This window comes from Fistularia commersonii, chromosome 8, assembly GCF_037954325.1.
Source record: "Fistularia commersonii isolate RoL2024-O1a breed Wild chromosome 8, RoL_Fcom_v1.0, whole genome shotgun sequence".
NCBI classification, from domain to species: Eukaryota; Metazoa; Chordata; class Actinopteri; order Syngnathiformes; family Fistulariidae; genus Fistularia; species Fistularia commersonii.
This window is the reverse complement of record NC_141291.1, coordinates 13573740-13587537: the sequence shown is the minus strand read 5'-3', so window position 1 is coordinate 13587537 and position 13798 is coordinate 13573740. Positions and strand designations below refer to the sequence as shown.

General features: G+C 40.8%; 1 protein-coding gene across 2 annotated transcripts in view; it reads left to right on the top strand.

Annotated features, from left to right (window-relative positions):
* c8h8orf34 (chromosome 8 C8orf34 homolog) overlaps nucleotides 1–13313 on the top strand; it is a 45794-nt gene extending 32481 nt beyond the window's left edge. For both annotated transcript variants that reach the window (XM_086151265.1, XM_086151266.1), the window contains exons 11-15: nucleotides 4004–4130; nucleotides 7838–8328; nucleotides 9195–9291; nucleotides 11973–12011; nucleotides 12752–13313. In XM_086151265.1, coding sequence (XP_086007391.1) covers nucleotides 4004–4130; nucleotides 7838–8328; nucleotides 9195–9291; nucleotides 11973–12011; nucleotides 12752–12759 — 762 coding nt within the window. In that variant the 3' untranslated portion in view covers nucleotides 12760–13313. The remainder of the gene's footprint in view (nucleotides 1–4003; nucleotides 4131–7837; nucleotides 8329–9194; nucleotides 9292–11972; nucleotides 12012–12751) is intronic.
* Nucleotides 13314–13798: the final 485 nt, after the last annotated feature.

The following is a 13798-nucleotide window of genomic DNA, read 5'->3' as shown; positions in this document are numbered from 1 at the left end:
TAAATCTAATTTCGCTCTTAGTTGAACTGGTGTTGCCATTTTAAAATCTACCAGAAGTAAATGTTCATATGTAAGTTAAAAAAAAAAAAAAAAAAAGAAACTCTGAGTGATGCAATGCTACGTATGATCGAAAGCAGAACGGTTGTGATGGTTTATTTTGGTTTCCAGGGTACGTTGGCAGAGTTTCAGACGATACACCGTATGGCTTTTTACATTTGGCATCAGTTTACTCCCTGCAACCCAACAGTTATACGTGCATAGTCATCTGCAAAAGATTTGCATGTGAGAATGTAAGTACCTGAAGTGTGCGTTTGTGCCAATCCAAGATTTAATTTGGTTTCAAGAAAGCAGTAAAAATGAAAAAAAAAAAAAAGAATTTAACATTAACTATCCCATAATCTCTCAATTTTTACTTATTTGTTATTGTCACAACAGCTACTTACATATTCATATGCAGATTTGGCTCCATTCATGTGAATAAATAGACCAAGACATGCAACTCCATTCAAACCAATCACAGCTTTGTTTATGTCACCAAATGGAAAATTCGTAACTTTACGGTTTGTCCTGCCATTATTCTCTTTTTGCGGGGTAGAATTTGCATTTTCCCCCCTACAGTTTGAGTTTATTTATTTGTCTGCCGAGGGAGAGTGCGTCTGCTGCTCGGTATTGACATTTCTTTGGTTCACAATCCATTTGCATTGTTAATATTTTTTGCGGTTCATACTGTGATAGTTTGTGCTTTGAACTTTTGGATTCCCTGTCAACAACCCTTTCATTTCCCTTTTAAACTCTTTTTTTTCCACATTAAATTCTTCCATCAGCTGGTCTTCTTTCCCCAGAGGATAGACTTCAATCATATTCTGCACTTTGTCTTTGCGGAAATTTGCATAAAATTGTCATTATAATATCAGCGGAATCCTGCTAGCCTGTAACACAGTGGTGACACTCGTGAGCCTGAGAGCTCAGTACACAGCCCATAAAATCCATTAAGTGATTCTGCTGTGAGCCAGAACAACATGAACTCATTAAAAGTTGAGTGTTACCCTTTGTATCCCGTGTCCTCCCGTGGGTCCGCGAGCTAGAGGAGGTTACAACATCAAACTCCCCGATTTGGAAAAACAAACAGTTTGCTTTGTATCTTTCAACACAACTGGAAGCTCGCTAATCAGTGAAATCCCAAAGAATGGAAACTTAGGCTCGCCGGTATCTTTCTCATTTCGATATGGACGTCGGTCTTTCAGACACCTGGGCAAAACGTGCCTTTTATTCAGATTAGCGTATCATGTTTTGATTTATTCAGACTCCGCAATACCCCCTCAATCCCAGTGCAGAATGTCGGTTTGTATCACTAACCAAATACACAGAAACCCCTTATAAGCTTCGCCCACAAAGGTGCCTTTTAATGGGCTCTGCGATGGAGTGGTGTCTTGTTTAACAGCAGCAGTCACCCACTGGAACATGTACTACAAGAATCCCAATTTATCAGTTCCAAATCTGAAATAATAACACCGCTCACCTCTATGTCTGTGTGTTACTTTTTATGGGGCTCGAGCATTTCTATATATATATATATATATATATATATATATGTGTGTGTGTGTGTGCGTGTGTGTGTGTCTGTAATGGTCTGTGTTCTACGTTGACCCGACCACAACAAGAGAGTCCATCAGTCGGGATTTTCAAAGGCAGCGGCAGCCTCGAACCTTCGTCCCAGAACAGCCGTGTCTGAGGTCTGCGACTGCCTGCGCGCAGCCCGACAGGCCTTGTTGTGTGGAGGGCCGTTTTTGGACCAAACCCCAGATTGTGGTGATTATTACTGCTGACCACACACGTATAGCTGCACACATGCAGGCTATAAAATATTTAATTCTAAACTTCCATCCTCTCTCTTTCTGTCTTGTTTGCTTTCAACATGGAATCAATTTTGCAAGAAATAAGATCCATGTTTGTTAGTTGGGCAGAAGCAACACCAGAGGGTTTTTCCCTTTTCTCTTTTAGGTCCTTCGTTTTTCTTTTCATACCGACTGGGAGGTTATACAACTTGGGATCTGCGCCACTGACATTAATATACTCATAAGTCATCGTAAATCACGCCCCCCCCCTTTATTGTCGGGGATGAAAGGCCATTTTTTATAATTCCTTTGTCCGTGTAGATTAAAACATTCGCTTTAAGCAGACAAGGGGGAGGGGAGTTTGAAATATGTCATAGTTTGTTTCTGATAAGAAGGAAAGCTGCTTTAAACCTCGGTGAAGGGGGAACTTTTTTCATCAGCTTCATTGTGCTCAAGTGTGTGTAATCAAGTCGAGCCAATTTTTTGTTTAGTCTTTCCTCCATGTGCCGTGTAGTTCTCTTATTTGGTGCTATGACGGGATATCGTGGATACTTCTTGCAGCTGACTATAAATACGTATGACCTCAACAAACCCATTGAATCAACTGTCATATCTTGATTGTAATTTCTGTTTATCTATCGATGGTATCAGGGGAGGGGAATTGCTTGCAGACTCAGTAGATCCTGTGTATTTTTTTTTTTTTTTTTGCAGTGGTACTCTATGGTATCCTTGACATAGATGGTAATGATTTCAGTGCTGCGGAGTGGATGGCGGGGTTTGAAGGTTTTCGTGAGACGCAGACAGTGTGGTAACGGTGTCGCTGATACGATGAGATCTCTGATCCTTATCGGCTGGTCTGGAAGAAGATTTAACCAGAAAACCTAAATTATGATTCGGTTTAAACGTGTTAAAGAAATGTTGGTGGCCTTTTTTTTGCCGCAGCCATTAATCCCCCTCCTCTCTCCTAAGCAAGGGCGAGATGATGTCACACTGCTGGATTTGAGTGAGGGGATACCACCAAAGAGAGAGAAATGAAGCCAGGGAGGGGATTCAGTTGTAAATGTTTTACTCGTCTCACAGCTTATTGAGGGCTGTAATTACGTATTAGCCCGTGCTGCCACAGAAGCCTCATGTATCTGACAAGCAGAAAGATCAATACCACAGACCCTGGGAATCTCACTCTGTCATTTATCAGCTATCAGCTTGTTTTCACAATTCCTCCCCGCTGGAGCCAGTCCAGTTTGAATCCAGAAAAATCTGAAAATGAGTTGCCTCTTGGTTTCACTTGAAATTTTTCTGGGAACGCGCCAGGTTTAAATATCACAAAATCTCTCAGATCTTTATAATATCTTTAGTCCGCGTCAGCACTTTGCCGAGCGAGCTCTGTCTCTCATTTAGGTCTACGCACATCAAGTGACGTAAGTGCTGGCATTGGTGGTATCATGGCTTACCTAATGTAAACCACACTTACAGAAGGTGGAAACATGGGAGATGGATTCGGTTTCTCACCTGTGCTTGAAGCTCACGCGCACTTGCCCCGACAGATCGTCCAGACACTCGCATCCCATCAAAATAAGAAAAAGTGGGATTTAGGCCCACTGCCATGACAGGACTTGGCAAACCCTGTTTTTTGGGCCTTTTTTTATTCTAATAGCTGTCTTTTCCAAAACATACATTTGAGCCGCGGGATGTTACAGCAAAGTGACTGTATATGATCCAATCTCCCTTTTAAAAATCCATTCTTTTTTTGCTGTTTCTTTTTCTATCTCTGTATGATACTAATATAGACGTCTCATGTTATAGTAGATCGTGAAAGTGCCCAAAATGTCTGACTCATCATTTAACCATCAACTCGACGCTCGCCGCCGTCAGTCTCGCCGCCAGCGGACTCTTACGCATTTGAAAATATGTTAAAAAAATGTTCTGAGCCACCGCTGACAGTCTACTGCGCTCACTCAACAGATTGCGCCGCGTGCTGCATGCTTTCATCTACACTTGCTGCGGTTTCAAGTGTTTTTCTTAAGCCTATAAAATAATAATTGCCTCTTTTTTTCCAGGAGATATGGCTCAGATATTTCCAGCAATAGCTGAAAATTATATAAAGAGCTAATTGAAGGGTCTCTGTTTTAATGTGACTTTCTCTCTTTTCTGTTCCCCTCGCTAACTAGCGTCAGGCTGTCTGGGAAGCTGATCTAAAGGCTGGGAGAGGTGGGAGTTCTGTCGGGCAGACGGGCCTGCTACTGGGTGACTCCCTCTTTTCTAAAGAGCTGGAGAACATGGGCAAACAGCTCGCTGGTAGGCTGCGCGTGCACGTGCGCGTGCTTGCGTGTGTGTTTTACATGTGTTTCTGTGAGGCTGATTGCTATTCATGTAAAACACTTGCTGTAACTGGATTGTAAATGCTTATTATTTTGGGAGACAAAACAATGTCAGTACTTTGCAGAAACATATTCTTAAAACTGCGGAGTACTACAAAATAGTAAAAAAAAAAGAAAAAAACAAGTGGTTAAAAGTCTTTTATGAGGACTCTGAACTATGTATTCTTTCCCCAAAACATTTTCTCAATCAAAGAGGCATTTCACTGTTTGAAAAAAATGGTATTTTCATAAAATGCAGCTGACTTAAGTAGGAAGACGTAAATAGTTTTTGCATATTTGTGACCAAAGAGATTTCGGTCTTAAGGTAGAAACCCTCTGAAAATAGATACACAACATAACCTAAAAAAAAGCCACCAACATCAATTAGAAACAACATTCTGTTTCATCTGTACTTGAAATATCATCCATAGTTAACATCATGGAAGCTCGAGCATTTTTAATTTACATATACTGCCAGCACTTTAATTAAAATCAGATCTACTGTCAGATTTAATGTCATTAAAATCCAATGTGTGTGCCAGGAATTGAAACTGAACTGCAGCTTTCAGAGGTCCCATCTACAGCTTCGTTATGGTGACACTTTGACAAACCCGAATGTGTGTCCCATTTAGAATATTATTGTTCCGGCTAAAAGTTCAAGGCTCGTTCTTGCCCAGGGATGATTCAGAGACAGTTCTTGATGTCATGACGATCAGTTCATCTGAAATTTAGATGTAAGGCTGGAATGAAGGCCCCTGTCCCGTTGTTTACCATTATACATCAACCAACGGTTACGCATCTCCCCCGCCGCAGTTACACAACCTTACTGTGTGTAAAGAACTTAGTGAAGCTGTTGCTGTCAGCCAGCAGGCATCCCTTCTTTACCCCCCTACGTGCGCTCTATGTTGATCCGCCGCCTGATGCTGAGCAAACCAGCATGCTGATTCTGGAGATGCATAAATATTTTTGTACATTGTCTTTTGCCCCAGAGATGCTCAGATGGCATTGATTTCTAGTTGTTTTACGCTAAGTTACAGAATATTCAGGCCAAGTGCTCCCGCCAGGCAGTTAAGTGAAGCTGTTCAACAAGCTAATTCAACTCTTTCAAGCCTTTATTAACTGCTAATACTTTCCATGTTGGCCCCTGAGCCTCACTTTTGATCTTATATAGTTGCCACAGTTTCATGGTTATAAATTCACCCTTTTTCTGCATCTTGAGATGAAACGAACAAATATACACACACACACGTAAATTTTGTGTGTGTGTGTGTATGTTTGGTTGGTGTGTAAAAAATGTAACAATATAGATAGATAGATAGATAGATAGATAAATGCATGAAGGATATATGTATTTACAGTAAATGTCCCTTTATGTCACTATATATCCTTTAAGTCTGTCTATCTATATATATATATATATATATATATATATATATATATATATATATATACATACACATACATAATGTATGTGTGTATACCTACATTGAGCCTATGTGCATGTACATACTGTACATACTGTACATATATAAACACATTCGTACAGATATGAATGTGAATAATAAGGTGTTACTCGATTAAATTAGTTATGCTAGTCTGGATGATAGCAAATTACAGCATCATTTCTCATGGAGAGATCCCATTGGTCATTGGCCCTTTCGGAGAAGAGACAAGATAAAGTTTGCATGATTTCCAAAAAGATATTTTGCATGCAACGACCCAGAATTGTGTAACTGCTGCTGTCTGAGCTTTATTATGAGCCTTTAATAGATCGGATCTGTTTCTCTCTCCATTCCCCTGTCCTTTGCTCATCTCATGACCCTCTCCTCTCTTTCTTTTTCCTCTTATTACTTAAAGATGGGATCAAAGCTTGTCAAATCTCTGTACGAGATGACTTCTTAGGCCACCCCTTTAGTCTGCAGGACTTACCGTATTTTGTCAGTGTGAACAAAAAGTATTTACAAAGACTGCAGCGTTTTTTTTAGAGTAAACTGTCTGCACATAAGTCATTTACCATTGCCAGGAATTCAGAGGAAACTAATAGTTTACCTTAAAATTACACATGGATCAACGATTTGTGGAAGGGAGAGATAGTTTTCCGACCAAACATGACGTGTTTATATTTGTGCTCGTAAATAATCCGAGTTGAGAATATCACTTTAGGGGAGCAAATTACTAATGGCTGTATCCTGTTTATGATAGAAGCAGCCAGGCCATGATAGGCTTGGTGTGGGTGGTTAAAAGGCTTTAACTGAACAATAGTTACAAGTGAAATGAAATTTTCACAGTTTCCATTTTTATCTAGAATTCATTTAACTCCTTTGCACAGAGGACAAGTTCACAATGTTGTTGTCGCCGTGCACTACTGGCACAATAGCCTTATTATTTCTTTTACCTACATCCGGTCAAGGCTTTGTGATGTGGATGGATAATGGGGGGTTTAGTCATTCAGACCTCGAAAGGCCAGGCGGCAATTAGTAAATTCATTATCCAGAGACAAAGTGTGTGCAAGTGAACGGAGGTTAAAGCAACACAGACCCAGTGTCAGCCGGTGTGTCAGATACAGGTCACCAAGCATATGTGCGAATCACCGCGAGCGGTACGCGCTCTGCAAGTCACTGTATAGGTCAACTGTCATACAATCAGAGTGAATTCAGGCACAGAGAATGGCATTCCCATTTTACATGCCAGGGAATTAAACGTATCGGACTCATCAAAGATATCGCACAAAACAATCTGGAATAGATTCCAAGTATTACAAAGCATTGGAAGTATTATTGCAGATATTTTTGGTTTTGCATACATAATAAAGATTTTCAGTGAATCACAGCATCTGTTTCCCATTTTCACATTGAACACATGATACAAAAAGAAGAAAGCAATAGTTGGTCGAAATGGAAGTTGGGCTTTATGAAATAGTTGTCATGCCTCTTTTTGATATTTATTTAACATCCTTCCCCATCCAGAAGTACTCCTGATGAGTCATTCCTAAAATGATCTTCTCAGATTATATCTTCCAGAGTGGTTTGTTGAATCGTGACTGCCAGAGTCTTGAAAAAAAAAATGCCAAAAGACGGAAAAAGTTACGAATATGTTGATCACAGAAGTTGGCTGCGTCACATCTTACACAAACAGAAATGTTTTTGAAATGAGCAATAAGATAAACAAATGTGTTGTTGTCAGGAAGAGAAAAAACATTAGCAGGGTGAACTTACTGCATGTCATCTTGAGATTTTTTCGAACAGAGGAAGCTGCATTCGCCAGTGTCTGTAAACATTGTCACCAGGTCGCAGAAGAGTGAGTAAACAAAGGAGTCCTAGCATTCTGTAGTGGTCTGTAAAATTTTAACATATCAGTTTTGTAGCTTATTAAATTCGCACAGGCTCAGGAAATGTTTTTTTTTCATTGTACTGTTCAATTTATAGTTTAATACTTGTCACCCTATCAAGGAATGATAGGCAATGCATCATTTTACAGAGAGGTTACAATAGAAATAAATTTATATGCGAGGGAAATGAAACAGGCCACTTGGCTCCTTCAGACACCACATCTGCTGATTTTTAGTTTAAAAACACAACATCACACATTTGGGATACAATACGATGGTTTGCACAACCATGACTGTCCCTATCTTATTTCCCCCAGAGGTTGAGAAAGACTTGGCCAAGCTGGCAGAAGTTGGAAAGATGACCAACTGGAGCTCCAATAGTCCGCACAGCAGTCTGCTCCACACCCCTCTGCGCCACAGGACACTACCCGACACACTTCCCCTACCCACCCTGGGGTCCAAACCCCAGTCTCTGGCGAGCGGCCTCTCAAGCAAGCCTTGCGGCATAGGCCTCCCCCTGCTCAGCCCAAAGTCGAGCTCCTTGGTAATGGGTCGGACTCCATCTCCCAGTAACCCTGGGAGCAGGACTCAAACCCCCAGAACCCCCAGCAGACCACTGACCCCGAATAGTTTACTGACACGCTCCACCTTTAACTCGGGATCTCATAAGGAGGTAACGTTCAGAAGGTCCCGGAGCCGTCCTGTGACGCCCACAAGTCAGCCCGCACATCCCCGACCGTTGCTCACCCCTCCAGGACTAAGCACGACGGATAGCCTTGGAGCCAGCCTGCGGGCATATCTGTCTGAGGTACGACCAGTGTCTGTAAATATCATCTCTGAATATTTGTTAAAATTCACGAGCGTTAAATCAAGACTCAGAAGGTCACCTCCGTGAAGGCGCACAGTTTTTAACCATCTGTCCGACAATAACCTAGCTCATCGTCAAAGTAAACTTTTTTTTTTGTTGTTTTTTTTACACTGAAGGATTAAGTGCGAGGACAGGAACACATAATATCACACATGTGCATACGTTCACAAACACACTCACTTCGTGTGGGGTTCAATGGAGACTTGGAGGTCTGTAAATTCGGATGTCCTTTCACTGTGGAAAAATGAGTCTGGCATAAAAGGAGAACTTTCAGTGGGATTTCAAGCCTGTAGCCCTTAATGATCTACTTAACAGCAGCACTTTCAGCTATGAGACCCTTTTTGAAGGGTTTATTAATGGGTGTTTGGGATTTTGAAGTCCCTCTGTACGCTCCTTGACGGTTAAGCTTGCTGACACCTAGATGAGATTACCTAAAACACTACACCCAGCCTGCTTTCATTGAGACCACCTACATGAGTCCTGTGAAGAATAACTAAAAGCTTGAAAATAAGGTTTGGAGACAGTAAACCAAATCCCTCAAATATATTATTTACACGAAAAAGACGCATTATATCATTTTCCTGACATTCTTTTGTCGTATTCCACATAAAAAACAACTGGAGGCTGCATTTTTCAACAATCCTCAAAAACAACAATTGAGGTATTTCTATTTTTCCCCAAGCCGATAATTGGCTGATGTTTTCTCTGGAATTTTTATTCTTTTTTTGATTGAAACACATGTGATTTATTTTCTAACATGAAAAAAATATTAATCGACTTGAGCCATTTGTCAATTTTCCTCTCAGGATGAGTTTTACCAGCAGTTGCAGGCCATTCGGCAGCCTTGGCATATTCCCAGTGACACAGACAGTGACATCTTGGAGCCCCCTGAGCAGGACAAGAGTAAGTTTGCTTAGATAACCATCATTAAAAAATTATATATATCTATTTTAATCCTTTTTAATATATATATATATCTTTTTTTATTTAATCAAAATATATATTCTAATTTTTGCAAACTTGGTTTTGCTTTACTTTAAAGTTTCTCAGAGCTCCTCGCAATGCACCTGAATGACAAACGGCACCCCTAATATTTACCCTGGGAAAGCTGTCTGCCAGAGGAGGGGTTTATTTCAACATCGCAATGCCACTTTAGCATGGTGAAATTAAAATGTTAGATTTATGTGTAACAATTACTTGTAAAATCCTGAGATGGTGTGTAAGGGCTAACATATTAATGTTTTTACACTTGGTTGTCGTGCTGCAGAGGTTCACAGGGGAGACTGTGTCATGTAAAATTTCCTCTTTGGGCTTTTTGCTAGATATATAACTCTATCAGGATCCGGTTAACAGACAGGAACAGCACCGGCTTGGATGCCGTAAATCCAGTCGTTGTCGTTGCCTGGCCGAGCTATAGAACAACGTATTTTTCTAGCTTTGAACATGCGTGGAATTAGACCTCCGCAAATGTTGTGATGCATAAATCTCCTGTACATGGCAGAGTGATCTGGTAGTTAGAGGCCAAAAAGGACCTCAAGTAGTTTTTAAATCACCGAGGACCACTAACACGCTGTCAAATTTATGCTCATTTAGAGACCGGCCAACATATGGTGTAGTCCTTTGAGATGCCTCAGACAAGAAAAAAATACTGCGGTTCAAATGAATGAAACTTTCCTATGTAATGATTACATATTCATCCAGAACAGGTGGTTTGAAGACCTGCTATGTAGACGGAACAGACTAATAATGTCCTGCTGTATTGAAAATCATCACATGACGATGCCTTAATAATGCCATGGAAAGATGAGGATTAATAAATGATGTTCTTATCTTATATATTGTAAACAATGGGGATGCCGTAGATAGAACACTGATCTGATGTCTGTCCATAATGCCAATGGTCACATATATAAGAAACACATATACGAGATAAAGACTCACAGATTTGGTTAGATCAAATTCTGACCAACATCTTCAGACTAACATCATGGATGTTTAATAATAACAAACTGACTCGCTCCGCCAAAGTCAAAATACAAAGTACTCATGAATGAATCCATCTCGCAAGGCTTGAAATCTTCTCAAATTAGCAATGAATTGTTTCTTCAGCAAACAAAGCATTAGAGTCAACCATTCAGGCTGGATATTGAGTGGGAATCGAAAAGACAGGTTTCACTGATGTTATGAAACAGGAATTCCAGTCAAACAAAAGATGAAGCAAGCAAATGTTTGTCATGTGGTAATATAGCCCTTCTTGACAAGTTTCTCCAGAGTATAGTTGTTTTGCCAAACTTGTATCTTGTAAAATGAATGGATAAATTTTCCTAATAGTCCCTTGGGGCTATAATCTTAGCTTTGGCCATGGTAGTGGTATGCGGAGAGAGGATATGAGCTGCATGCTGAATGAGAGGTGGCCTAGACAAAGAGGCAGAGGAACTGACAGAAAAGAGATCCCACAGCCATAAAATGTGACAAAACACTTTCTGGCGCAGGTTTGTGTGCGTGTGTGTGTGTGTGTGTGTGTGTGTGTGTGTGTGTGTGTGTGTGTGTGTGTGTGTGTGTGTGTGTGTGTGTGTGTGTGTGTGTGTGTGTGTGTGTGTGTGTGTGTGTGTGTGTGTGTGTGTGTGTGTGTGTGTGTGTGTTTAAACTGCATGTTTAACTACATTTGTGGAGTCTGACGACTTGAAGCCCACTATACTTGTTGGGCCAAGATGCTGGACTGGATTTGTTTTAATGGCAGTTTGAGCATTGAGTTGAGGAGTGGCTTTAATGGTGGGGCTGGTTTTATTTTAAGTAGACACACACATACACACACACACACACACACACACACACACACACACACACACACACACACACTGTCTGTCTCTCTCTCACATGCATGCATGCACACAAACCTGCATATATGTATGCATGTATACAAGCATATCCACATATATATATTGCTACATGTCAATACTTGCTCTGTAGGTGTGTGTGTGTGTGTGTGTGTGTGTGTGTGTGTGTGTGTGTGTGTGTGTGTGTGTGTGTGTCTTGTGCTTGAACATTTAGTGCGGGCATATTGTACAATAAGGGTGCCACATCATTATTTCAGTAATACCCTCCCCCTCCTCTTTCTCGCAGTATCGTGGCAAATGTGTCAGACCTGGCGCCAAGTGTATGGGTGAGAGCAAAACAATGTGGGAAAATATCCATGGCTGTTTCCTGTAATTCTTCAAACATCCACAATATAGGATGATCACACATACTCCTTTGAAGATCAAAGAAATATGGAATTTTTCCACTCTTACAAATAATATGCAATATATGGATGTCGCTATCTCAGTTGCGTTAGAGAACTGGGCATGGAAATGTACAACAAAATGAATTCCCTGTGTTGTGTTGCACTCATGCCAAGATGGTCTATACAAAAACAAAATCAAAAATGTCAAAGATGCATTAATAATGCACACAGATTAGATGTCAGGAAATGATAAATACTGTGGCTATTAGATCATGTCAATTGTTGACTGTGAAAACATGTTCTTGAGGAGTCGAAGAGTCTGCTTTCTGCCGGGCGTGACTGGTTTCTATTTCTTTCACAGGTGGCTCCCAGGATGCCAGTAAGAGATCTGTGTTTTCAGGTGAGAGACGCTATGCTGTCACGCCTTTCACGGGAAAGACACGGTGCGCCGCTCTGTAGTCATTGTGAGCTTTCGCCTTGTGTTCATAGAGCCTTAATGTCTGACAGGGACCTGACTCATAGAGCCACGAAAGGTTACCCAAATAACTACCAATGAGTGGCTTACTGTAGAAGCCTCCAGCCTCATTTATGGCTCATTCAATTACCCCAGCAGGTTATATTGAGGGTCTAGGCGAGACACACTGTTGCCCAGTTCCATTAAGTCACATGGGTTCTGAGTTTATGTACAGCAGACAGCATCAACTCTCAGCGTCAACATTTGGGAGAAGGAGAAGCCTGTCTGGTTTCAGGCTGTCTGCGGTTCCTCTCTTGTGGCTCTGGAGGTGCCCGCAGTTCCCAGTGTCAATGTGCCAGTCTGGAATGAGATATAAGGGCAGGCTGCCTCTGCTGCTGCTGCTGCTTGGCTATCAGAGAGGCCTTTGCATCGCCACAGCAACCAAACTCAAAGCTCTCAGCTTAAGTCACCCCGTTTCTCTCCCAGAACTTATTGCGAATTATGGTTGCTGGAAGCCGAGTTGGGCAGGAACAGGCCTCATTTTCCACCTCGTGTTTGTCTATGACATGTTCAAATATTAAATCGCTGTTTCATAGTAATTGCCCCAGTTATTATTTTTCTTAGTGGTTAAATGTGTATGATTTTGGTTTCCAGGAGACTGATGTTTTTGTCTGTCATTTTTACAGGCCTATAATGATGAAGACCAGAGACACTGATCCAATCAAACTATTATGCAAGCCACTTGACATTTTGAATATGTGTATATAGACAATTATTTTTATAACAATATCAAAGGATAAAAAGATTGTATACTTTTTTCACAGATATTTCATAGATATTGTACTGTAACTGGATGATGAAATATGAAAACATTATGTCAGAGTAGGAAATATATTTATTTTTGTTTGCTCTTCAGCATGCTGTTGAACTCTCATTGGAGTCCAGAAATAGATGCATTTTGTTGTTGACTGTTTCCGTGGGTGTTGTGCATATTCACATTCGAAGGGCAGCGCAGTTACATGAAGAAGACATTTATTTACTGATATGCACTGTTAAAAGAGGTAAGGATTTCCAGACAAATGGATTGCAAAGATGCGGAGGGATTACAGGCAATGCTGTTATAATGATTAAAATGATTTGGTGCTCGAGGCCTGGTTCACTTTTTCTTGGCATGTACTATCTCACCTTTTTGCTTGTCAAAATCCACCTTTCTAAATACAAACTCCGAAAGAGGACTTCAACTCTAAACTCTCGATGATTTTTTTCCGAGTCATATGAAAAACACTGAAAATTTCCAACTGTCTAATGTTTAATCCCGTCTCTCCCAGATACACGATCCATCTAAATTTGTGCCTCTCAACCTTCTGTGGTGATGACAGAGACATGGGAATCATTTCAGACCTTGACTGCATTGCCCGTGTGTGTTTGCCTGGGCAAGTGTTGGTTAAACTGTGGTTGTCTGAGTGCTACACAGGCAACGTCAGCTCCAGAGACACACACATATCATGGATACACCCTTTAGACTGACAAAGCCTTGTCCATCTATATGAATTGACTTCCTTGATGCGGTCTTTGTAATAATCAAAGTTCATGTCTCCCTTAACTCCTGTTAAAACAACGTGTGAAAACATTTAGCACTCGTAGCCCCATGCCATAGAATGTGCCCTGTAGGTTAATGGGTTTAGTATGTTAAAACCAATGTTGTTATTATTGCAAGGGGATATGGTTTTGAA